This window comes from Brachyhypopomus gauderio, chromosome 19, assembly GCF_052324685.1.
Source record: "Brachyhypopomus gauderio isolate BG-103 chromosome 19, BGAUD_0.2, whole genome shotgun sequence".
NCBI lineage: Eukaryota > Metazoa > Chordata > Actinopteri > Gymnotiformes > Hypopomidae > Brachyhypopomus > Brachyhypopomus gauderio.
In genome coordinates this window covers 9,689,789-9,715,864 of record NC_135229.1, presented here as the reverse complement: position 1 = coordinate 9,715,864, position 26,076 = coordinate 9,689,789, and the positions used below count along the sequence as shown (strand labels likewise).

General features: G+C 45.0%; 1 protein-coding gene across 1 annotated transcript in view; it reads right to left on the bottom strand.

Annotated features, from left to right (window-relative positions):
* Nucleotides 1-2,605: 2,605 nt before the first annotated feature.
* The window catches only part of dscamb (Down syndrome cell adhesion molecule b), a 116,910-nt gene continuing 93,439 nt past the window's right edge, over nucleotides 2,606-26,076 (bottom strand). The window contains exons 12-34 of the mRNA XM_076981899.1: nucleotides 22,794-22,990; nucleotides 21,065-21,161; nucleotides 20,795-20,923; nucleotides 20,380-20,547; nucleotides 19,929-19,999; nucleotides 19,509-19,749; nucleotides 18,959-19,105; nucleotides 18,147-18,302; nucleotides 17,488-17,621; nucleotides 15,767-15,920; nucleotides 15,403-15,520; nucleotides 13,265-13,428; nucleotides 11,266-11,364; nucleotides 10,418-10,606; nucleotides 9,860-10,150; nucleotides 9,547-9,723; nucleotides 9,114-9,144; nucleotides 8,904-9,019; nucleotides 7,401-7,550; nucleotides 6,497-6,694; nucleotides 5,789-6,091; nucleotides 3,596-3,963; nucleotides 2,606-2,746 (exon numbers count right to left, since the gene is read on the bottom strand). Of these exons, the coding sequence (XP_076838014.1) occupies nucleotides 2,645-2,746; nucleotides 3,596-3,963; nucleotides 5,789-6,091; nucleotides 6,497-6,694; nucleotides 7,401-7,550; nucleotides 8,904-9,019; nucleotides 9,114-9,144; nucleotides 9,547-9,723; nucleotides 9,860-10,150; nucleotides 10,418-10,606; nucleotides 11,266-11,364; nucleotides 13,265-13,428; nucleotides 15,403-15,520; nucleotides 15,767-15,920; nucleotides 17,488-17,621; nucleotides 18,147-18,302; nucleotides 18,959-19,105; nucleotides 19,509-19,749; nucleotides 19,929-19,999; nucleotides 20,380-20,547; nucleotides 20,795-20,923; nucleotides 21,065-21,161; nucleotides 22,794-22,990 (3,800 nt within the window). The 3' untranslated portion in view covers nucleotides 2,606-2,644. The remainder of the gene's footprint in view (nucleotides 2,747-3,595; nucleotides 3,964-5,788; nucleotides 6,092-6,496; nucleotides 6,695-7,400; nucleotides 7,551-8,903; nucleotides 9,020-9,113; nucleotides 9,145-9,546; nucleotides 9,724-9,859; nucleotides 10,151-10,417; nucleotides 10,607-11,265; nucleotides 11,365-13,264; nucleotides 13,429-15,402; nucleotides 15,521-15,766; nucleotides 15,921-17,487; nucleotides 17,622-18,146; nucleotides 18,303-18,958; nucleotides 19,106-19,508; nucleotides 19,750-19,928; nucleotides 20,000-20,379; nucleotides 20,548-20,794; nucleotides 20,924-21,064; nucleotides 21,162-22,793; nucleotides 22,991-26,076) is intronic.

Sequence of the window (26,076 nt, the reverse complement as noted above, 5' to 3'; positions counted from 1 at the left end):
TCATTCATTCTGTCACGTGTAGGTCTGTCCCAGCCGGTGAGGGAGACACCCATGCATGTGTTGTAACTCTTTACCAGTACTATGGACATTAAATCGTGTGAGACATCTTCTACATGGCCTGCTCTCCTAATCCCTCCGTCATACAGTTAGACACCGCTCACTTCATTTCATCTCACTTCATTTCATTTCAAGTAACTTCAGTGCAGAATTTACAAATGAGGGTTATGTGTGTGAGAGGGTTATGTGTTACTCCTTCAGTAATGCATTAATAATGTCTGGGTGTCTTTCTTTGACACAACTGGAAAAGTAAGCTAGGTTGGGCCATGGAGGGTGGACTCTCTCCTGGGCCTCCAGCTTCGGCCGCGGTCGCCCCTGGCTTGCTCGTCAGGGCTCTGGACCCAAGCATTTCTAAAGCTGCTTGGTGACATTGTGTGTTGTCTTGGACAGTTTACGTTTACATTTACATTGCTTAAACATCTAGAGCATGAATGTGCCCTGCAGGGGACAAATGACATGTGACCTCTTGCAAACTGAATTCAGTGTCTTAGCCTATGGTGTATTTTATCCAATCACTGACAGACTGGAGGACTTCAAAGAGCATGCTGTACAAAAAGGGGCCCCAGTGCACTCTGGGAGAAAGCCGTGCCTAACTGGTCCCAAGAGCGGTGATGCTCGATCACCTGAGACTGATCCTGAGTCAGGTCATGCTCATGACCCGTAGGCACTGAGGAGATCTTCACTTCTCTCCTCTCCTTCCTCTCTTCTCCTTTCCTCTCTTGACTTCTCTTCAATCATCTTTGTTTTAGGATAGGTTATGACTTTGCAGGTTTCAAAACCTGGCACAGACTGGCACTTTCAGTGTAATTTTATCATACACCGTGTACTCAGATGATGCTGTATTGTACTGTATGTAATGTAAAACAAGCACGTGTCGGACAAGAATGCCTTGACCCGCTGCGTGTGGTCTGCCGCACTGCGGACGGAGGGGTTTTGCTAGAGGGAGCATCATCTCTTCCTCTCTGTGTCTTTATTTGGCATCAGTGAGCAACAGTGAAGGGATGACGTGTCTCTCAAGACCTGACAAGGAGAACTGAGGAGAACCCACGTATAGATGTCCATTAAAGTTTCATTCAGTCGTGTCTCTGTCTGCGTAAAGCCTTGGACATGAGAGTGAGAGAGACACTTCACTGTGCATGAGAGAGTAAGGGAGAGTCATCCCAGTAAATACTTCATTGAATCCGCTGCTGACTGCCTGTTTGCGCATACAGGTGAGATAACCTAAGTCCTATTTGGCAAAACTGAGCATATTTAACTGGCTACTAAATGACTGGATCACCTGCTTTTATTTTTCCAAGGTGTTAATGTTGTTGAATAAGTAACTATTTCGGCCATTTGAAAACGCATGGATGCTCTCAGACCAAGGAGTTGTCTGGAAACCAGCCATCACTGTGCAGGTCGACATTCGTCTCATAAATATTTTACACCAATGCACTCACAGCGCCATCTGTTGGCTAGATAACACTATAGCTCATCATGATTGGCCTGAATTAGATGTTTCTGTGTCAGTCATACTTTATAGGCCAAATCTAACAATCTGATCCGAGACAGATGGCAATCTGATCCAAGATTAGCTTTACAGGTTCTGTGTGAGCTGACCGTTGAGCCGATCTTTCTCCTGTCCTTCTGGTTCAGGGCATCGTTCAGTGAATTTCCACGTTCAAGCCAGTTCCTTCAACAAAGCCATTACGAAACATTTCCTGAGTGGAACCTGTGGTGTCAGTCCAAGTAGATCCAGTGAGGCACTGACGCCTGGGTCCATAGAAACAAGAGGGTGATGGCACAGGTGACGGAGGTGCAGAAGGAACGCTGACCTTCATGAAAGTGTTTAGGGAATATCACTGTCAGCGACCGGTACACGTCGACCTGCTCTGCTGTTACCCTTTGAAAGGACTGTCAATTATTATTGGGAGACTGTATCATTAGTTTGCCCCTTTATTATCAATCATGTTTTTGTTAATCATTTTTCATGATGCATTATGCAATACATTCATATTTGTTAGTACTCCAAGATGTCCAAAAATTACGAAATTATTAGTAAATGAACCGACTTTGTATTGCTCTGTTCAGACTCATCCCTTTATGTTTAAAACAGAACAGGCTTTGCCATCTATAACAGGTTACAACTCCACCTTCTAGGAAGTACCCGCCCATCTATATAGGACTCCACCCCCCAAGACTACCCCAGCCGTCCCCTGTCCCATGTATGTCTGTCCACCTGCCGAGGCTTGTGCTGTGTGTTGTGGTGGTAAACATGCTGGACTCCGCCCACTCTGACAGAGGCAGCCATGACACGCCCACCGTGGGTCTCCTAATCAAACCAGATGTGTGCAAACATGACTAAGGACTTTATTTACCAAATCATTTTCCCTGTATTATCCACAAATAAAGGTGATCTCTTATATATATATATATATATATATATATATATATATATATATATATATATATATATATATATATATATATATATATATATATATATATATTAGTTATATATAGTTATATATTTATATTTATATTAACATTATATAATTCCTTCATTTGATGAAAAAAAAATTCTCTTTTGGATTGGCTGAAGCTGTAATCAGCGTTGGGTCCCCGTGCAGTCCGTGGAAATGTCCTCATCTGGACATACCTGGGAACCATGGACATCCCAGAAGCCCTCACTGTCCTCCCATACACAGCTCTGGAATCAGTGGACATGTTGTCATGGTAAACAGCTACTCAATCAGTGATCACACCCAAACATTAAAAAAGCCAAAGTCATGAACAAAGGGAGGAATGTCGGGTCATGGAGTGTTCAACACCCTTTCTTGTTTTCACTATTTTTGATAATTTTTCCTCTATTTTTATATAATAATAATGACTATAGAATTATCCTTGATATAAATCCAAAAGTAGTACCTCTGTCAATTTAAATAAATAATTTTGGCAATCTTCATAATGACGTAATTTAAAATAAATGAATGAAAAGGTAAAAAAAGAAACATCCAAATGAACTCGAGGTGGAGGGGAAGGGATGAGGGTGGAGGTGGGGGTCAGGATAAGGGTAGGGGTCAGGGAGGTGGTGGTGGGGTGGGGGTTAGGGTGAGAATGAGGTTGGAGTTGGTGGTGGGGGTCAGCGTGAGGTTGAGGTGGGGTGGGGGTCAGGGTGAGGTTGAGGGTGGAGGCGGTGGTGGGGGTTAGGGTGAGGGTGGAGGTAGGGTTGGGGTGGGGGTGGGGGTAAGGACAGCTGAGAGAGGGACCGATCAGCAGAGATGAAGAGAAAGAAAAACAGATGCAAAGAAAAACATCAATTTAGTCTTTTAGAATTCAGAAACATGTATATACAGGGCTCAGCTATACCTCTGAAACACACTCTTAAAGAAGAGCTTTCAGCTGTTCATTTGTGTATGTATGTGTGTGTGTGTGTGTGTGTATGTGTGTGTGTGTGTGTGAGTGTGTGTGTGTGTGCGTGTGCAGATGTGCCTGCATGTGTGCGCGTGTGTGTGCAGAGATGTGCACAGTGGTCCATATGCATGGTCCTGTGTTATACCAGCGTGTAGGACTTTGCGTATGGGTTGTTGCTCTGTTTCAGGTGTCCTCTGGAGTCCAGCAGTGATTCCTGGGAGCTGCTGAGTTTGGCTGTCTGGGCCAGGTCACCGGGCTCGCGCTGGGGCAGCGTGGAGGTGGCCCCGGGCTGCCACGCCTGGGCCGTCTCCCTGCTGGGTGGCCCAGAGGACGACGGGGCGGTGGAGGGCGTCTCGGAGGGTGTGGGCGGAAGGGCGGCCGGCCGCTTGGCCACCCGACTCCTCTGTGGCTCCAGGCAGGTCTGACCCTGGGCCTCCCGGCCGGAGGGGGCCGCCCCGCGGTTCAGCAGGAAGTCCATGCGCAGATACGGGGGCAGGTGCACCAGCTCGCCTCCTGCACAGAGCACGAAGGGTTATTTCAATAGGAGCTTCTGTAGCTGCAGAGATCAGAGGTTTAACAGAGATCTGTACTGATCTCTCAGGGTAATGGGAGGAGAACTGGTCTCAGATCTGTACCGATCTCTCAGGGTAACTGGTCTTAGATCAGCGTCACTGTGCCGGGACACACAGCAGTTTTAATCATCCATCCAGCACCTGAACTTCACGCTTCAGCACCAGTGTTAATTATTCACAATGTATTTAACATGTTTTATTAAATCCTGTAAAAGTGATGAAGTGTCTGCAGTTGAAGCCATTGAAATCCAGAGTGGGTCTTTTCCTTTGGATCTGCCTGTGTAACCGGTTCTGGTGTTACTGCAGTGTGGTGTGTGGCTATGAACCGCAGCAGGAAATGCAGAAGAAAACAGAGGAATAACATTCAATCCTTCTCGGTGTCCAAAAGGCTCTTTAATAAAGTTTCTATTACTATGCCAGTGTTTGGGTCCTGAGACACGTTTTAAAGGGACTCTCCAACTCATGTGATGTCTCCAGATCTTCCCCTGACCTAAAGCATCACACAGTGCTGTGTCCCTCATCACACGTCCCTGCATGAGACCTGCTTGTCCATCAAGACGCCATTGGTGAGTAAACGGTGCTGAGTGTAACGGATACGCTCACAAAAGCAGATGGATGTCCACTCAATTTTCTATTCACGCTGAGCGAAGCCGTTAAGAAACGTTCACCAACAACTACTGACCTCTAGCAGAATTACCGGATTACAGGATGAAAATGGAAAAATTAATCTGCATTTATGGCATTGAGCAGACAGACTAATCCATATATTCAAAAGTTCTTAAATCAACGTGCAGAGCTGACTGGGCGGTTCTGTGTCTGAGAGATGAATGCTGCACGTCCTCTAGAAAGCAGCAGGAGTCCGGGCTATGTAAAGGTCCTGAAAAGGTCCTGATTCATGCCTGTGTACGGTGAGTGCAGGGTACAGGGGCAGAAGGCCTTGGACTGGCTTCAACATGCAGTCTGCATGGAGACCAGCTCTACAGTGAAGCTGTAAGTTTACACTGAGTCATGTAATCCGAGAGCTACAGTGTGTGTTTGTGTGTGTGTTTATGTGTGTGTGTATGTATGCGTATGTGTGTGTGTGTGTGTGTGAACACGTATGTGTGTGTGCCCGTGTGTGTGTGTGTGTGTGTGTGTGTGTGTGTGTGTGTGTGCCTGTGTGTGTAACGTATAGGACTGAGAGTGGTGATGGACAGTGACAGGGAGGAGTGTGTTGGTCAAACTGGGTCACTGTGGAAGGATGTACTCGCCAACACAGACACCAGCATACAGACACACAGATATGCACACAGCACACACAAGACAGAGAAGAAAAGGTTTAATTGGATTGGTCTGAGACCGCTCAAGCACTCTATTATTCGGCCCTCGTTTCAGTGGCACTGTTAGGATATGGCCTTACACTGCAGTGAGATGAGTGGCTGAGTTTGTCTCTGCTGCCTTTCTGTAATATCTTACCAAGTCCCACTGCTGCTTTGACTTTAATCAAGCCTGTGTGCTCAATGACCACACACACCGGGTCACCCCGTCAGACACCAGGTCACCCAGTCACACCCTGGGTCACTCCGTCACACCCTGGGTCAGTCCGTCACATCCCGGGTCACCCCGTCAGACACCGGGTCACCCCGTCAGACACCGGTTTACCACGTCACACCCTGGGTCACCCCATCAGAGTACGGGTCACCCCGTCACACACCGGGTCACCCCGTTAGACACCGGGTCACAACGTCACACACCGGGTCTGTGTGCTCACTGTGTGACACACTCACCAGGTCTGTGTGCTTTGGGCACGGCCATGGTGGTGACCCGGCTGGCGTCCTGCGGTTTGGGTGGTGAGGCGGTGAAGCGGCAGATGCCCGACTCAGACGGCGTGCTGGAGGTCAGGCTGTCCGTGTAGTCGTTGGTGCCGGCCGTCATCTGCTCGGAGGACGTGTCCGAGATGAAGCACTCGGTGATGGTGAACTTGGCGTGGCGTAGCTGCTCCTCCATCTTGGCGTGTTCGTAGGCACGGGCCAGCTCCTCGTAGGTGGAGGAGGCGCTCTCTGTGGACACCATGCTGCTCCGGGCACGGTCTGGGGAGAATAACACACACACACACACACACACACACACACACACACACACACACACACACACACACACACACAGTGTTAGCGTGTGTTAGCATGTGTCATCGTATGTTAGCATGTGTTAGCATGTGTCATCGTGTGTTAGCATGTGTCATCGTATGTTAGCATGTGTTAGCATGTGTCATCGTGTGTTAGCATGTGTCATCGTATGTTAGCATGTGTTAGCATGTGTCATCGTATGTTAGCATGTGTCATCGTGTGTTAGCATGTGTCATCGTATGTTAGCATGTGTCATCGTATGTTAGCATGTGTCATCGTATGTTAGCATGTGTTAGCATGTGTCATCGTGTGTTAGCATTTGTTATCGTGTGTTAGCGTGTGTTAGTATGTGTTATTACTGGACTGTACCTGTATCCTGGGAGGGACTGACACTGTAGCTGTCACTTTCCTTGTCGACAGAGCCTGTGGCCCGCGGGGTGGGGACCCTCCAGTCCGTGGTGAGGGTGTGGGAGGAGATCTGCGGGTGGGGTCGGTTCAGGGTCCACTGGCTGGCATAGCGACTACGTGAGGCAGGGCCCGCTTTAGCCAGGCGGCGGGCAGTGGGGTCTAGAAAACACCACACACGCCACTGATGGAGCACACAACTACAGCATTAACTTGCAGTGAAGCTTTCATTTCAAATTACTCTTGAGAGACCAGTTCTCCACAACTTCTCTGGAATGACTCTCGGTGTAATTACTTCTATAATTGCCTCTGTTTGTCTCAACATCAAATTAAACTAGATTAATTAGATGCACGACGCAAAGGTTCCTGCAGCCCGGTGTGTGTGTGTGTGTGTGTGTGTGTGTGTGTGTGTGTGTGTGTGTGTGCGTGTGTGTGTGTGCGTGTGTGTGTGTGCGCGTTCCATTCAACATGCAGAAACTAACCACAGGTTTAGACCCCCGAGCTAAAGGATAATCTATCAGTGAGTAACAGAAACCCAGTGCCATCTTATGTTACCTTTAAACTGTAATGTAATATGTACCCACATTATTTAAGAGCACAGAGAGGTAGGAGGGGTTTGTGCATGTCCAATCAGATTCTGGTTTCTTCTATAGACAACAAATCAGAAAGTTATCTTGCCACACAGAGGGCCACTAAAAGGACAGAGGTTCAGAGGTCAAGCACGTGCCTGGCCAAGTGGATCACAAAAGCACTGCCCAACAGGCACCACCCAAAGCACTGCCCAACAGGCACCACCCAAAGCCCAGGAAAGGCAGCGGGGGTACATTGGTGGGAGTGTCAGTGGGAACGTTGGGCCAGTGGAGCTTACTTGTACCCGGGCGAGCGTCAGAGACGTCCACCAGTGGGCCAGTGGCCTGGCACAGGGACTGGTAGTGAAGTGTGTGTGTGGCTGTGGAAGACATCGGCTTCGGTGCCTCCCCAAAGTCATTATCTGTCAGCAACACTGTGGATCGGTCATCTGTGAGACACACACACACACACACACACACACACACACACACACACACACACACACACACACACACACACACACACACACACACACACACACACACGTTAGGAAACACAATAGAAATGCTGATGTTACCACTTCACGTGGAGTGAAAACAGTGACCTTCTTTTGTTAAGGTCAAATAAAATGAAACTTTGGGGAGATGTAAAGATAATTTAGTAGGAGTCAATCAGGTCAATCAGGTGATCAGAGTTGTTTCCTAATACAATTAAACATCTGCAGCATGTTTTACAAACATTTTTTTTTTGTATGGTTTTAAGTATGATACATTTTTAATCTGTTTATACATAATTACTATACTTCCATTGTTCCATATTGTGCTATACTCCCATTGTTCCATTTTGTGCTATACTTCCATTGTTCAATTTTGTGCTATACTTCCATTGTTTCATATTGTGCTATACTTCTATTGTTCCATTTTGTGCTATACTGCCATTGTCTCATACTGTGCTATACTTCCATTGTTCTATAATTCCATTATTTGATCATATCACACATATGTGAAATATGTACATACCTAACAGACAATTACATTTTTAATCTACATGCAGCCACATAATGAAATATGAGCTCCTTGATAAAAAAAAAACATGGAAGTACTAATCAGACATACAAAGAGAAATCACAGCCCATTAAAGAGAACATTAAAGATAATTAATTGTCCTATGCCATATGTTTCTCATATGGTTATGAGTACATGTGTGGGTTATGTATACATGTATGGATAATGTGTACATGTATGAATTATGTGTACATGTATGGATTATTACGACCTTGATTACGACCATGTGAAAGCTACTATATAAACATATAATTATTGTAACTGCTAATCTGCCATGTAAAGAGAATGTCCATCCCATTAGAGCATAATGCTAAGAAGACACATGCAGAAGACCCGGCCCGGTAAAGGGAAGGCCTAATCAGACATGTGCTACACTGAACAGGATGTTGGAGACTAGAGAATGGGGAATTATGGAACTCAATAAGCTCAATGCTGCCCTCTGCTGGCAGAAGCGAGTGAAAGCAGGATGAAACCTGAAATTTCTTAGCCCTGCTCATGAATTAATGAAACTCCATATGAATTTCACGTGAACATGGACCAGTAACTGAGCTCACAGATACAGTAGTCATGTAAGGACACAAGGCATAACGTAGCAGTAGGTTCTCTAGAAGTGTTTTTAAAATGTGCTTTACAATCAAATTACCGGTTTATGCCCACTGTAAACATAAAAATAAACCACAAAAAATCTAAATTAAAAAATTGCCACAGGAAGACAGAATCATGGTCAGGCACGTCACCGATGGTCTCCATGGTGTCTCTCTCCTCGATGAGCAGCTGTGCCCGCGGGATGTCGATGTGCATGCGTAGCGTCTGGGGCTGCTTGTTGGCTGTGTCGGGCGTGCGAGTGTTCTTACTGCAAACACATGTGAGATGTTAGATGTTAGATGTTAGACGTGCAGCTCTCACAGAGCTGAAGACGCTGGAGCAGACCGAACACAACGACTCACCTCATCAACATTTCAGCCAGACTCTTTGCATCTGGAAAACAGAGACAGAAGCATAAGAGAGGCGTGAGGGTGTGTGTGTGTGTGTGCGTGTGTGTGTGTGTGTGTGTGCATGTGTGTGTGTGTTTGTATTGCTGTGCATATGTATGTGTGTGTTATGTGTGTATGTGTGTGTGCACATGTATGAGTATGTGCATATATGTGTGTGTGTGTGTGTGTGTGTGTGTGTGTGTGTGTGTGTGTGTGTGTGTGTGTGTGTGTGTGTGCGTATATGTGTATGTCTTGGGTGTTTGTGTGTTGTTTGTGTGCATATGAATGTGTATGCATGCATGTATGCGTGTGTGTGTGTGTGTGTGTGTGTGCGTGCGTGTGTGTGAGTGTGGGTAAGTGTGTGTGTGTGTGTGTGTGTATTGTGTGTGTGTGTGTGTGTCCTGACCCCGTAATCTCTTGAGCCTCTGCTCCCTCCTCCTCCTCCGCACAACTAGCAGGACGATGAAGACCGTGGCGATGGTCACCAGGATGCAGATGATGGTCACCATCATTTTCAGGCCCTCTGTACCCTGCCGGTTCTCCTGGCTGGGGTCCACGATCTTCGGCAGAGGAGCGATGGTACCTGCAGGCGTGGACGGAGTCTCGGATCACACCTGGAAGTTCTCAGACCGGTCTTGGATTTTAACAAGCAGACTTATACTGCAGTCTACAAACGCACTGCATATACGTGGCCCAGAAATCTGAGCAGAAACACTCACTGCCGTCCACGTTCAGAGTGGCGAACAGGACTCTCTTCTCAGCCGTGCCTGCGCTGTTGCCAACCCTCATCTGCAGCTCGTACCACATCGCCTCCTGCAGGTCGTAGAGGATATGGCTCTTGGTGAGAGAGGTACGCTGCACTGTCGTCCACACAATCGTGTCCACCGGTCGGTACTCGAGCGTGAAAGAGTTGATTGGACAGCCGCCGTTGTTCCAGCCAATCAGATTGAGTTCCACACGCGTGGAGTTTACACTGGTGATGAGCTCATGGTCTTTGGCGAACTGAGGTTCTGGAAATGAGGAAAAGAGGGCAAAGAACTTTTAAAACATAGAACTTTTAAAAATGAAAAAAGATTGCTTTGTCAATTAGATAAAAACAAATATAAACTGCATATGTTTAAAAAAAAAGTTTAGGAATTCTGTCTGTTTTGGTTTTTTGTGGTGACCACGTCATGTGAAGGGTGGTGACTATGTGATGATCAAACATCTGCTTGCAGGATGTTTCGCTTGTATGGTGGACAGAAGTTTAATAAACTCGTTTGGGGAGCCTGTCTCACCTTTTCCGTGGGTTTTAGCCTCAATGATCTCACTGATGCGGCCCGGACCCACCGCGTTCTGGGCGGTCAGGGTGAACTTGTACCAGGTGCCACACTTCAGGTTCTCCAGGCGGTACGATCGCTCGCTGGGGCTGATGGGATAGCTGCCCCATTCTTCACTGTTGTCCTCTGAATACTGCAGGATGTAACCTTAACAAAACAGGCGGCTGTCACTCACGGGCGGACAGAGGTGACACAACAATGCCAGCATTTAAGTGACAGTCCTATAGAGAAATGGAGATGCTGTTTATGAGACGTCGTTTGAGAGACGTTTGTGAGATGTTTCTGCGTGGACTCATTAAGTAAACTTCCCAGGAGCCCCACAAATGCATTAAGGCAGAAATTGGAATCTTCTTGTGATAAACGACTTCACTTGCTTTTAGGGATTCATTCGTAGTTTTGCTTCAAAACTCAACTTCCAGATATTTACATGAAATAGCACACAGTGGTCAGACCAGGGGTCCCCAACCTTTTTCAAACTGGGAACTACCTCTTGGATACCATTATTGCGGAGGGCTACCAGTTTGATACATACGCAGTTTGATACATACGCGGTGTATTATAATTGTTGAGCGGGGGGGGAGTACATTATTTACATAGCCACACGGCAACCGCGGACGATCTCTAATAGTAGCGAGAAAAAAATAAATGCTTTTGAACAGGCACGCAGGCGACTCATGACGTCCTTGCGGGCGACCTGGTGACCCCTGGGTCAGACATTTACCAAGCACCCAAAGTTGAAGCAAAAGTATGGAACCCAGTACAACTGAGTGGTGGTTTCGCTGAGGAACCCAGCGTGAAGCACTCACCTCTGATAGAGCTTCCCCCGCTGTCGCCAGGAACCCAGGACACAGTGATGGAGGTGGTGGTGGTTTTGGTGACTGTGAGCCGGGGCTGATCCGGAGGTACTACACACAAACCAACCAATAAAACCATCTACCACCAGCAGATCCAATGATATTCATACAGCATTATATATAATGATACACTATATTGCCAAAAGTATTCGCTCAGCCATCCAAATGATCAGAATCAGGTGTTCCAATCACTTCCATGGCCACAAGCAGGGGCGATTTTAGGATCTGGTCTTTAGGGGTGCCCAGCCCCCAGTGCTCACAGAGGCACAATACCAAAGTATTGCGCAGGTGCAGAGCAAGGTTTTTGCATAATATAATATTTAAAAAATGTGTTGAGCCAGGGGGTGCTGAGCAACTTCACGGTGGAGCTCTAGCACCACTAAAAATACCCTAGCCTCGCCCCTGGCCACAAGTGTATAAATTTAAGCATGCAGACTGTTTTTACTAACATTTGTGTAAGAATGGGTCGCTCTCAGGAGCTCAGTGAATTCCAGTGTGAAACTGTGATAGGATGCCACCTGTACAACAAATCCAGTCGTGAAATTTCCTCATTCCTAAATATTCCACAGTCAACTGTCAGCTGAAAATGGAAGTGTTTGGGAATGACAGCAACTCAGCCATGAAGTGGTAGGACACGTAAACTGACAGAGCGGGGTCAGTGGATGTTGAAGCGCATAGTGTGAAGAGGTCGCCAACTTTCTGCAGAGTCAATCACTACAGACATCCAAACTTCATGTGGCCTTCAGATTAGCTCAAGAACAGTGCACAGAGAGCTTCATGGAATGGGTTTCCATAGTCAAGCAGCTGCATCCAAGCCATACATCACCAAGTGCAATGCAAAGCGTTGGATACAGTGGTGTAAAACACGCAGCCACTGGACTCTAGAGCAGTAGAGGCATGTTCTCTAGAGTGAGGGATCACGCTTCTCCATCTGGCAATCTGATGGACGAGTCTGGGTTTGGCGGTTGGCGGAGAACAGTACTTGTCTGACTGCACTGGACCAAGTGTAAAGTTTGGTGGAGGGGGGATTATGGTGTGGGGTTGTTTTTCAGGAGCTGGGCTTGGCCCCTTAGTTCCAGTGAAAGGAACTCTGAATTCTTCAGCATACCAAGATATTTTGGACAATTCCATGCTCCCAACTTTGTGGGAACAGTTTAGAGCTGGCCCCTTTCTCTTCCAACATGACTGTGCACTAGTGCACAAAGCAAGGTCCATAAAGACACGGATGGCAGAGTCTGGTCTGGATGAACTTGACTGGCCTGCACAGAGTCCTGACCTCAACCCAACAGAACACCTGAGATCTAGGCCTTCTCATCCAACGTCACAAATGTGCTTCTGGAAGAATGGTCAAATATCCCCATTAACACACTCCTAAATCTTGTGGACAGCCTTCCCAGAAGAGATGAAGCTGTTCTAGCTGCAAAGGGTGGACCAACGTCATATTGAACCCTATGGATTAGGAATGGGATGTCACTTAAACTCATATGTGAGTCAAGGAAAGTGAGCAAATACTTTTGGCAATATTACATTATTGTAATGTGGAAAGCTACAATTTTTGATAATTATGTATATTTACTAGATATTTATTCACTGTTTCTATTAATCATTATCAAAGTTTCCTGTTGCAGAATAACCACTTGACCCTAAGCATTTCAATGTCCTATATGTTGATATAAAATATAAATAAACTTGACTTGAACATTGTAGATGTATAAATGGTCCAGAGTCACTGAGCCATCAAGCATGATAAACCGAAAAACTCAGAATAAGACAGGAATGAACAGAAACAGAAGCTAGGATATACAACTACACACTAACATGGTGACACAACAGGGTTCGAACAGCGGGGCGTGGTAACGGAAACACACGGAGAAAGCAAAATACAGGTAACCAAGGAAACAGAAAGGATGGGGACGGCCAGTCATGATAGGTCTATAAATCTAAGACTCACCCTGAACCTGAAGATTGAGCGTGATCTCATCTGACCCCCAGTTGTTGCTGGCAATGCAGCTGTAATACCCAGAATCCTCAGCTTTCACCGTGCGGATGATGAAGCTGCCGTTGCTGTGGACAGTACGGCGGGCGTCGATGGAGACAGGTGCAGGTGTACCGTTACTTCAGAGAAAACACACAGGGAGAAACGTCTTATATAGAGAACTTACAGGACAAAGGGAAAGGTATTATATAGAGAACTGTCTTATATTCAAAGGTAAAGGTCTTATATAGAGACCCATTCCAAAACATTATCATGGAAAAGTTGATTAATTTCCATAATTCCATTCAAAAAGTTTAACTTTCATAGATTATAGATTCAGGGCCCACAATTTAAATGCTTTCAATTATTTTTATTTCAAGTTTATTTTTTTACATAATTTGCGCTTCCAGCTCATAAATGCCACAAAAACTGGATTTCAAAAAATTTGAATACTTTGGAGAAATCAGCCCAAATTTTGCAGGGATGAACGTTTTAAACGGAGTGTGACACACTAATCATCTACTAAACTCAAAGCCCCTGCACAGAGTTCCCAGGTGTCATTAAATTGTCTCAGTTTGGTTCAATTGTTCCAGTTTTGTTCAATGATGAATACCATCCCAAAAACACCATCCCTACTGTGAATCATGGGGGTGGAAGCATCATGGTTTGGGGGTGTCCTGTCTGCACGTGGGACAGGACGACTGCACTGTATTAATGAGAGGATGACCAGGGCCATGTATTGCGAGATTTTGGGGAACAACCTCCTTCCCTCAGTTAGAGCATTGAAGATGGGTCATGGCTGGGTCTATCAACATGACAATGACCCAAAGCACACAGTCAGGATAACCAAGGAGTGACTCCATAAGAAGCATATCAAGGTTCTGGAGTGGCCCAGCCAGTGTCCAGACCTAAACCCTATAGAAAATCTTTGGAGGGCCCTCAAACTCTATGTTACTCAGCGCTCAGAAACCTGGCTGATCTGGAGAAGATCTGTGTGGAGGATTGGGCCAAAATCCCTGCTGCAGTGTGTGAAAACCTGGTGAAAAACTACAGGAAACATTTGCAAACAAAGGCTACTGTACCAAATATTACCATTGATTTTCACAGGTGTTCAAATACTTATTTGCAGCAGTAACACACAATTTGATTTCTGGATTTTTTTTTTATTATGTCTCTCACAGTGGACATGCACCTAAGATAAATATTTCAGACCCCTCCATGATTTCTAAGTGGGAGAACTTGCAAAGTTGCAGGGTGTTTAAATACTTATTTTCCTTACTGTGCTAAGGGAATGAATTTATCTACAAAGGGAACAGTCACAACACCTGCAGCACTCGTTAATATTAGGAAATCATGAACTTCAGAATGAAGATACTTCATGTAATATTAATGTAACAACCTTACATTAACAAGAAATTAAAATAATCAGCATTTTCCAAACTCATAGAACATCAAGTCTTTTTCTTTCCAGTCATTCTTTAATCTTTTGCAATTGAACAAATCTATATGGATTTCCTCTCCATCAAAGCGCTTATCATAATCGAAGCATTCATCATAATCGATACATTCATCATAATCGAAACATTTATCACAATCGAAGCATTCATCATCATAATCAGTTTTCATCATGATCAGTGTTCTAAGTGTTCTTGATAATCAAAGTGTTCTTCATAATGAAAGTGCTCCCCACAAAATAAGTGTTTTCTGTTCCGTTTCCTATATGCCGTTCAGCAGCACTAAAGAATAATTAAGGGTTACTTTGTTAACACTATCTATGGTTTATTAATAAAGCTCATGACTAATTCATATTAACCAATTAACTAGATTATACAATACCTTAAAGCAAAGTGCTACCATCACACACCAGCAGTGATTGGGTCCTGTGTCACTCACACTTGCACACCCAGCTTACATAGACCATCACACTGACGCTTGTGTATCTTTGGGCATATGTATGACATATAATTCACTCTTGAGCAAACCTCCTGTAATGTTCTCCAGAAGAGGGCATAGCAGTTCTCACGATGCCTCTCAAGACGTAGAACCTGTTAGCCCACTGTGGTGTGTGGGAGTGTGTGTGGTAGTGTGTGTGGTAGTGTGTGTTACTGACTCACGTTCCCTTCAGCCACTTGATGGATGGGGGAGGATCTCCAACACCTCTGCAGGGCAGAATGATGTCCCTCATCCAGGGAGTGGTTACCGTGCCGCTGAACGTCAGAATACGCGCAGGAGCTAAAAGACAAACCACCGGCGTCCTTACGACATTCACCACACTGTATAATACACCATGGAGTTAATGTTGTTCAGTAAACGTTTTGCCTTATATTATGACATTCATGCTTTATGTTACGTTTACTGCATTGCGTTATGCATTTATAATGTAGTCACAATTCGTATGATGTGTTGCTCATTATTGTCTCTGATTCGTTAGTGATTATTAAGCTTTTGTCTCTATTTTCCCATCTTCTCTTTCTTCACCTTTGGCTTGAGGCTCCACGGTGATGATGTCACTGGCATTGCCCCGCCCTGCTGCTGTCACGGCGACCACCCAGATGCTGTACTGCCAGTTCTGGTTCAGGTTGGTCACGCGGCGGAAGTAGACGTCCGGAGCTGCCTCGAACTCACTAATCACCTGCAGGACAGAGATGGGCGGAGCATGGAGGGGGCGGAGCATGGAGGGGTGGAGGTAGGCGGAGCATGGAGGGGGCAGAGGACAGATGTGGGTAGAAGACGGAGGTGAGGAAGAAGTTTGGCTGATAATCACAACCAATAATTGTCATCTATACCAACTGATTAATCCTTCTGTTTATTAGTTATGAGAAAAATGATTGTAATCGGGGATGGTTAGTTTTGTTTTGTCAAGTGCAACCTGTGTTTGGAATCATTCTCACCCCAGATTCCACCCCTCAGATGTACTGCTAATCCTAACCCCTAATCCTAATCCCAAGGCTTAACACTAATCCCTAGCCATCCTCTCATACCTGCATTGCCTCAGAGCTGACAATGGCATGTCACACGTTTTTTATTTAAAAATTATTGATGCAAATTTTTAACATGTCTTACACCCACTTCACTTTATATATATATAGATTATAGTTTGAAGTTTCATAATGCAAAATGATCAGTGTCACGGTATAGCCCCAACCTCTCTGCTCCGGCATGTGCATGTGTGGTCTGTATCTGTTCCTGTCCATATATGTAGTTACTTTGTCTGTAGTTGTATTGTCTATCTTTTTGCATGCTTCTACCTAAGATGATTGTATGCAAGCATCTACAAGCACCTAGGTGATGGTCTGGCTTGCTGGTGGATGTGCTGATGCTAGCTCCTACCTGAGGCTCACCATCTTCACTAAAGGGACTGTGACTACTTGGCCGGGGAACTAGAACCATAACTATACCATAACTATGACCACAAATACAAAATGGAGGATGGGTTCCCTTTTGAGTCTTGGTTCTCCTGAGGTTTCTTCCTAATCCCCACCATTATAGGGAGTAGGGGTTGGACTATAAAGAGAATCACAGTGGGATAGGGGTTGGACTATAAAGAGAATCACCGTGGGGTAGGGGTTGTACTATAAAGAGAATCACAGTGGGGTAGGGGTTGTACTATAAAGAAAATCACCGTGGGGTAGGGGATTGAATATAAAGAGAATCACCGTGGGGTAGGGTTTGGACTATAAAGAGAATCACCGTGGGGTAGGGTTTGGACTATAAAGAGAATCACAGTGGGGTAGGGGTTGGACTATAAAGATAATCACCGTGGGGTAGGGGTTGTACTATAAAGAGAATCACCGTGGGGTAGGGGTTGTACTATAAAGAGAATCACAGTGGGGTAGGGTTGTAGTATAAAGAGAATCACCGTGGGGTAGGGGTTGGATAATAAAGATAATCACCGTGGGGTAGGGGTTGTACTATAAAGAGAATCACCGTGGGGTAGGGGTTGTACTATAAAGAGAATCACAGTGGGGTAGGGGTTGTACTATAAAGAGAATCACAGTGGGGTAGGGGTTGTACTATAAAGATAATCACCGTGGGGTAGGGGTTGTACAATAAAGAGAATCACAGTGGGGTAGGGGTTGTACTATAAAGAGAATCACAGTGGGGTAGGGGTTGTACTATAAAGATAATCACCGTGGGGTAGGGGTTGTACTATAAAGAGAATCACAGTGGGGTAGGGGTTGTACTATAAAGATAATCACCGTGGGGTAGGGGTTGGAGCAGAAGACAGTATACTTCCGGATAATTCCGTTGAGCTTGAGAGGAGGCAGCCAGGAGACGAAGACCACGGAGCTGGAGGCGGCAGCGGCCTTCACCCCGGCGGGGGGCCCAGGAGCTGCGGCAGACCAGAAGATTCCTGGTTACTTCTGCTTTTAGTCATGGGCCAGATATACAGCAGCACAGAAGAGCTTCATGTACATGCGTGCTTATGTGTGTGTGTGTGTGTGTGTGTGTGTGTGTGTGTGTGCTTGTATGTCGTAACACGTATGGATGTGAAAGTGTGTGTGTGGGGGTGTGTGGAATGTGTGTGGAGTGTGTGGGATGTGTATGTGAGGTGTATGGGTGTGTGTGTGTCAGGGGTGTCTGTGTGTGTGTGTGTGTGTGTGTGTGTGTGTGGGTGTGTGTGTGTGTGTGTGTGTGTGTGTGCGTGGCATAGGTGTGTGTGTGTGTGTGTGTGTGTGTGTGTGTGTGTGTGTGTGTGTGCGTGGCATAGGTGTGTGTGTGTGTGTGTGTGTGTGTGTGTGTGCGTGGCATAGGTGTGTGTGTGTGTGTGTGTGTGTGTGTGTGTGTGTGTGTGTGTGTGTGTGCGTGGCATAGGTGTGTGTGTGTGTGTGTGTGTGTGTGTGTGTGCATATCTCACCATCCTCTTTAGTTCGGGTGTAGATCTGCTCACTGTGAATACCATCCCCCGCCCGGGTGAAGGCCAGCACCTGAATACTGTAGTTGGTGTATTTCTCCAAACCCTCCAGTTCCAGTGAGGTTTTAGTGGTAGTGATGTTCTTAATCTCACCCAGCTCTGAGACAACACACACACACACACACACACACACACACACACACACACACACACACACACACACACACACACACACACACACACACACACACACACACACACACACTTCAAGCTTAACAAACCCCACACTTACTGATGTTAAGATCTGCAGTTCTCTGTGTTCCCTAGGTACATCTGAAGTTTACACCTTATTGTGTGGAGGTGATTGCTTATGTGAATGATAGAAACACTGGACCATGTCAGACCTATGTAGCTCTCCATGGTGCTGAACGCAATGGGTCCTGTTCAGCACCGCTGGTTTGCACCGTAGAGAAACCACATGGGATGGGCCCATCCAATCACATGTGACTGTGGAGGCAGGGCCCAGCCAATCACGTGTGACCGTGGAGGCAGGGCCTAGCCAATCACACGTGGCTGTGGAGGCAGAGCCCAGCCAAACATATGCTGGCACCTGTTGGGTACCCCAGCTGCACGTCCTCGGTGAGTAATATAACTGGATTAAAGGACCGCGTGAGTCGGGGCAGATCGTGGTCCATTGCTCTTTCCCCACTCCAATGCTCACGACCCTCACAGTAAATGTAAGAATTCACTTCTGATTAACTGCTGCTAAACACTATTGACAAATGTTTGCGAGTATCAGGGCGGGGAGACCCCACCTCCGTCAGGTAGGTTGGCCCAGTAGATGACACGATAGCCCAGAAGCATTCCGTTGAGGGCCTCCTTAGGTAGTGGAGACCAGGACAAGGAAATGGTCTCTGGGGTGGTGGCCGTGGTTACGACGTTCTCCGGCGCTCGGCTGGGTACTAAGACAGGAGGCAGAAGGTAATGCTAACTCACACATTTCTGCCACTGACTAGTTCTAATACACACAAAGAAATATGACTGTTGTCATGCTATCAGTGACACAATTATCATAGTATTTGGTGTTTAAAGACTGAAAATGTTTAAAAAGCATTAATGCACTGAAATCACCATTCACTATTCACCACTGCACCACTCACTACATCATCATTCACCACTCCACCATTCATCACTCCATCATTCATCACTCTACCATTCACCATTTTCATCCATTCACCACCATGTTGAAGCAGTAAAACCAGTTTAACCTCCCACCCCTTCACACCATGGTGTACCAGTAAAACCAGTAAAAACTCTCGGGCCCCCTACAGGGTCCGTCCCACAGATGGCGTGTCTGTAACTAACCGTCCTCCAGCGTGGTGATGATGGCCTCCTCAGACGTGGGCCCCATGCCCGCTCGGTTGGCAGCCTGCACCCGCACCTCGTACTGGGTGTACTTCTTCAGGTTGTCCAGAGTGACCGCCTCGGTGTCTCCGGTGGTGTCCAGGTTGATGGTGTTGTACTGGGCGCTGCCCCCAGAGCCCCACTCCCGATAGCACACCTGGTAGCTGCGAATCAGACCGTTCTGGAGGTGCTTGAACGGTGCCTGCACGGGCAGACAAACACAGCGACATTTTCACATTTTCTGTGATGTTCTCTATGTTGATGCCAAAAAAGATCATAGGGTTAAAATAATTTTAGGATCAAAATATATATTTGGTTTAATGAAAATATATATTCTATAGTCACAAGTCCATGATAACAATGCAGACATATTTGTTTTACCTTCCAAGTAACTTTAATGCTCTGGGATGAGATTGCTTCAAGTTGCACTTCCTGGGGAGGGCCATCGGGTGCTGACAACAAAACACAGCCCATAAGTTGCACATAAGGCTAACAAAGCTAACTAAATTAAACAGAATTGCCACTAGATGGCAGCACACATCACAGAATCTGTAGGCAAGGCTTCACTTCCTTGAAACATGCTTATAAAGTATTTGTTCCGCCACCATCATACATAAAGAACTGTGTTTTTTCATATGTTTGTGTAATTTATCAAAGGTGACGAGAGTCTCAGTCCATACGTACTAACTGTTCATTGTTGATGTGACTGCTGACCTGAGATCAGTTTTTTTCAGTTATAATACAGGAGGCATGACCGCTCAACAGCTGACCTGAGACCAGCTTGTTATCTGATAACGCGCAAAGCCGAGGACGTGTGTCTGCGGGCACTCACGGGCCTCGTCCGTGGTGATGGTGAGCTCGTTGCTGGGTCTGCTCTCTCCGATCTGGTTCTTGGCAAACATGCGGATGTTGTAGGTGGAGGCGGGGTGTAGTTCGATGATGGTGGCCTGGTTCAGCTGGGGCGACACATCCTTGGTGGTTTGGGACGAGGTCCAGGAGGCTGTAGAGAGAGAGAGCAAACACTACAGTGAAGTTTTCGTGGAGACAGCACACTCCAGAATAACCAAAACCTCCCATCATGCCGTGACAAGAGAGGTAACCTAAAAAAACAAAAAAAGAGTGAACTAAATATCTGCAGACAGGCCGCGTGCTGCGAAGAAAGAACTCACAAAAGGCCTTTTTAAAGTAATCTGAATTACTTAGTTTACTGATGCATCTATTCCTGGTGTGGTACTTATTGCGGTCACCTGATTTGTTCTTGTAGTTGATGTCATATCCTGTGATAGGGCTGTTGCCGTCGAACCCCATGGTCCAGCGCAGAGCTATGGTTCGGTCTTTCACCTCTCTGATCTCGACCTCCGGGGGGTCTGGACGGTCTGGGTTTGGAGAAGATCAGATCTTATGGCCCAGTTTCTTATGGCCCAGTTTCACGTTTTACAGGTGGTCTATTTTGATGCTGGTGCACTGATAGTTCGACTTGATTGGGTGTGGAAATATAAGCAGTGCAACACGCTCACCTTGGACTATAAGATGGATGATTCCCTTATCTTCTCCATAGGAGTTAATAGCTATACAGGAGAAAAACCCAGAATCCTCTCTGACGGTGTGCAGGATCTGGGAAGACAGACAGAAAAGTCTCTATATTTCTCATGGCCACCTGTTGAGTCTGGTCTTTATGCATAATTTCTTCACACAGAGATGGAGTTATGCAATGACTGGCATTTTGGAGAAGCACCACTACTAAACCTCCCAACCCTCACATTTATAGACCATCCTAGACCATCCTAGACCATCCTTGCCCCTCCTGGACCATCCTGGCCCCTCCTGGACTCTCTTGATTTAGATTAGTGTTTAGTTGTATAATATCATACAACTAAACACATGAATGTCAATCTGTCTCATTCTGTCTCATCCGGTTTCTTCCTGCTGTTACGCAGGTATGACATACAGCTTGTCAGATCTGGAGAAAGACCTTAACCTTTAAGATAAGATTCCACATACTTGCAAATTCCACCTTCCAAATTTTCTAGTAATGAAATGAAACATTTTAACATAATACACATTTTTAACAAATTTAAATGTTTATTCACATATTACATTTAATAAAATCTGCTTAAAGCAGTTAAAATGGTGTATAACTATTCATAAACAGATTCAGATGTTTTATATAACAAACCTTGCAACCTCATAATAATGATGCATAATAATTAAGCTTAGATAATCCTTACAGGAAGATACATGACAGATCAAACAAGATCCTGGATGTAAATGAATCCACTAGACACCAATAAATAAACACACAGCGAGGAGGGTTCCTCACGCCTCAGAACTAAGAGCAGGTGGTGGAAGATGTAAGTGTGGACACAGTGTGGTGAGATAGAAGCTTATGTGAGGCGGTACAAGAGAAGTTCTCCACAGTCCTGATCCTCAGACTAACCAAACTCATTCGAGGCACAGAGAGCTCTGTACTGCTTGGCTTGGACTGCTGGATGGATATCTGTGGAGGTGGCACGCCCCCCCCCCCCCCCCCCAGAACAGATGCACCTCACCAGTTTTCCTGTCTGTCACCACCACTGTCTGTCACTCAGTATTTGATTGATATTTGATTGCCTTCTGATTTGAGTGTCACACTCATTATTTTATACGCGCATTAAATGTGTCTCAGCGATTACAGGTTTTCCTACCACTGCTAATAAAACCACAGGGTGAGGGCATATTTTTATTTAATTGTCCTTTATAAGCTTTGCCTGTATATTGTAGAGGCGTGAAGTGGCCGTCGTGATGTGCATGAGTTGCTGTGAGCTGCTATCATTATGGTTTACAGCTTCGAGAGCAGCGGGGTGTCTCCAAATTACCGTCCCTTAATGTGCCGATCTGTGCGGAGACATTCGCGCTCGTTTAGTGACGCTTACAGATTATTGCATAACCAGTCTGAGAGCCCAAACGCACACGTGTGTGGCGGATTCCCCCTGCAACCTGTGGCCTGGCTTGGGACGCTTAGCCAGGTGCTACCCGTTTCTCCTCCATATGGTCTTCCGTAATGACATCTGGACACCACTCTTTTACATGGCGCTGGGACAACTGTTATCATTTCAACCGTTCAGTGGACAAATACGTCCCGCACTGGTGTGATGAACTGTTTCAGGGTTCTTTGGTGGTCAGGTGTGTTCACTAGTGCAGGGAGCATTAATGGGAGTATTATTAGGAGTATTAATGGATCTGTGCACTGGGTCACCTCTGGCTCACCTGTAAGGTGGATATGACCTCATCGGCCACTTCCTTGACGGTGACCACGTAGCGGTTCATATCGGGGTTGATGATGTGGGATTCTTTCTCCCAGCGCACTTTAATGGGTTTCTCTCCATGGGTGGTGCAGCTCATCTCTGTCATGTGGCCCTGTTCTGCAAGAGTGGTGTTGGGGTAGGACGTAATCATGGCAGGGACTGGGGGAAAGGAAGGAAAGAAGGAAGGAAAGCAAGACTCTTGGTTATTATGACTTATTTTGATGGTTACTATTACACAAGTTATCATAAGACATAAAGTGATTGAAGTCACAGCCCACCTGCAATAAACAGTATTCACCATGTGTGACTTTTCACATTTTAATGTTTCTTAATTGTATTTTATTTCAGACATCAACCACAAGTCATTTGGGAATCCTCTTATGGTGTGGACAAAGATTGTAAGGGTGTAAGGGCAGGGTTGGTTTGTGCTTGGTGAGGTTGGCAGGCACACACACACACACACACACACACACACACACACACACACACACACACACACACACACATTTAGAAGACACCAGTGAAGCAGTGCACGATATTTAAATCAGATGAGATGTGGCCACTTCAAACACCAGTAGACAAACATTTAACATCTCACAGGCCCCAGTGCTGAAACTGAAGGAGCCTCTTATTCTCGGTGATCCTCATTTCTCTAAATGATCCCTGATCCTTTAAGCGATCCCCATTCCTCTAAGTGATCCCCATTTCTCTAGATTTTTACACAGTGGCAAGACATCATTGGCACTTTTTGTTTTTCAGTTTGCCTCAGTCACGTCACTCTGTGCCCACGGTAGAAACGACACGTTTCAGTCCTTAAACTGGTTGCGGCGGGGGAAAAATAGATCAAAGACAGGGAGACTCTTCAGCTCGGTCTGAAATTCTCTCTAGCTGACAGCTAGTCTGGTAAGCGAGATGGTAGCAGCTAACAACAAAAGACTGCTTCTAATCTCATTTTGCCCCCACTGTCAGCAGGAAAGGAGCTCCAGGCAAGGAGGGCTAAATGATATTCCCATAAGAGCTTAGTTGATATATATTTTTAATATCTAGTAATATTATGTGCTCGTAAAAGAGAGAGACGCTGATGGCAGCTATAATCACACATCAAACAGAATCTTCTTTCATTCATTTAAGCAGCCAGAGAAATATGGAAGTGTTATTAAACAAACTAAGGAGGGTCAAGGTGAGTACTGGGTTTGACATTTATTCCACTCTCGGATATGGAATATTTCTACAAATATTGTCTTTTCGCAAATGATCACTTTTGCACACAGAAGAATGCAGGCAAAGGGGCTAAACCGTTTGAGAGTAAAACGTCATGCGCTGCATTCATCCGGCAGTCAGGAAAATGGTGGACGCGTTGCGTGTGTCTGGGAGGTGTGGTCAGGTTCAGTGGGGAGACGCCATGTTCTCTCTCAGCTCCAGACGTGTCCGGAGAGGCGGGAGAGAGCAGGCGAACACAGACACGAACGGCTTCTGCCTCAGGACGCGCACAAATCACCATAAATAAGAAAGTGCCCGGCTGGGAGGACTCCCGCGTACACGGTGTAGCTACACTCCACCGTGTGGCCTTTCACGTCAGTGTCAGTTCAGTGACCTGAACGTTTTCCTTCATTACTGCAGTTTAGGGGTTAAAAAGCATGAAATGGCATCCATTTGAAGACGTTGCAGGGGAGGTTTTAATTAAGACAAATGGGATGTTTGCTTATGGTTTAACAGCATATAAAATGAACAAATCTGCATATTTATTGCTATTCTACCAGACAGACAGGGCACAGACTCCTACATTGTCTATGTCAACATTTCCCCGGGTTACTGCGTGCTGCGTGACAGTATGGGAAAGGAGGCAGTGCCATTGTAATCTTCATTACCACAGCAGAAATAATCACTGTAGTGTGTTTCTGCATCACTGGGCCTGTTCCATTGCGAGAGTCGGCCACAGCGAGCCTTGTGGCTCCACCGCAGCCCTCAGACGGGCGGAGGGGCACCCCCGGAAAGTGGGGCAGGTCACTGTGTCTCAGCAGGCTCCCCCCATCCTACACATTCACATGGTATCATCCAAGTTCCTCATTGCAGTAATGTGTGTATTCCTGCAGGCTGGGAGGGGCAGCGTGCGTGTGGTGTGTGTGTGTGTGTGTGTGTGTGTGTGTGTGTGTGTGTGTGTGTGTGCACTGAAACAGAAAAAGAAATGAAATGAAAAGAAAAAAGGAAAGAGGACTCTGTAGCTTTGTGGTTGTTTTAGTGGTGTGAATGCTATAGCACATACCACTACATGTCTCTGCAAGATCAGGAGAACCTCCAGTCTCCAATTATTATATGTTATAATATGCTCTTATTATATGTAATAATATACTCTTATTATATGTAATAATATACTCTTATTATATGTAATAATATACTCTTATTATATGTTATAATACATTCTTATTATATGTAATAATATACTCTTATTATATGTTATAATATGCTCTTATTATATATAATAATATACTCTTATTATATGTAATAATACATTCTTATTATATGTTATAATACATTCTTATTATATGTTATAATACATTCTTATTATATGTTATAATATGCTCTTATTATATATAATAATATACTCTTATTATATGTTATAATACATTCTTATTATATGTTATAATTTACTCTTATATGTTAAAATATGCTAATTTTATATGTCATAATATACTCTTATTATATGTTATAATATGCTCTTATTATATGTTATAATATGCTCATTTTATATGTCATAATATACTCTTATTATATGTTATAATATGCTGGTATTATATGTTATAATATGTTCTTATTAAATGTTATAATATGTTCTTATTAAATGTTATAATATGTTCTTATTATATGTTATAATATGCTATTATTCTACACACTTCTTTTACAGTAGGAATCTAACATATTCTTGTACATGATTATGCAGCATACAATTCAATCAGAATGCAGTAAAAATCAGCAAACAATTCCATATGAACACTCCTAAATACTTAAACCACAATTCCATATGAACACTCCTAAATACTTAAACCACAATTCCATATGAACTCTCCTAAATACTTAAACCATAATTCCATATGAACACTCCTAAATACTTAAACCACAATTCCATATGAACACTCCTAAATACTTAAACCACAATTCCATATGAACACTCCTAAATACTTAAACCACAATTCCATATGAACACTCCTAAATACTTAAACCACAATTCCACAAGAACACTCCTAAAT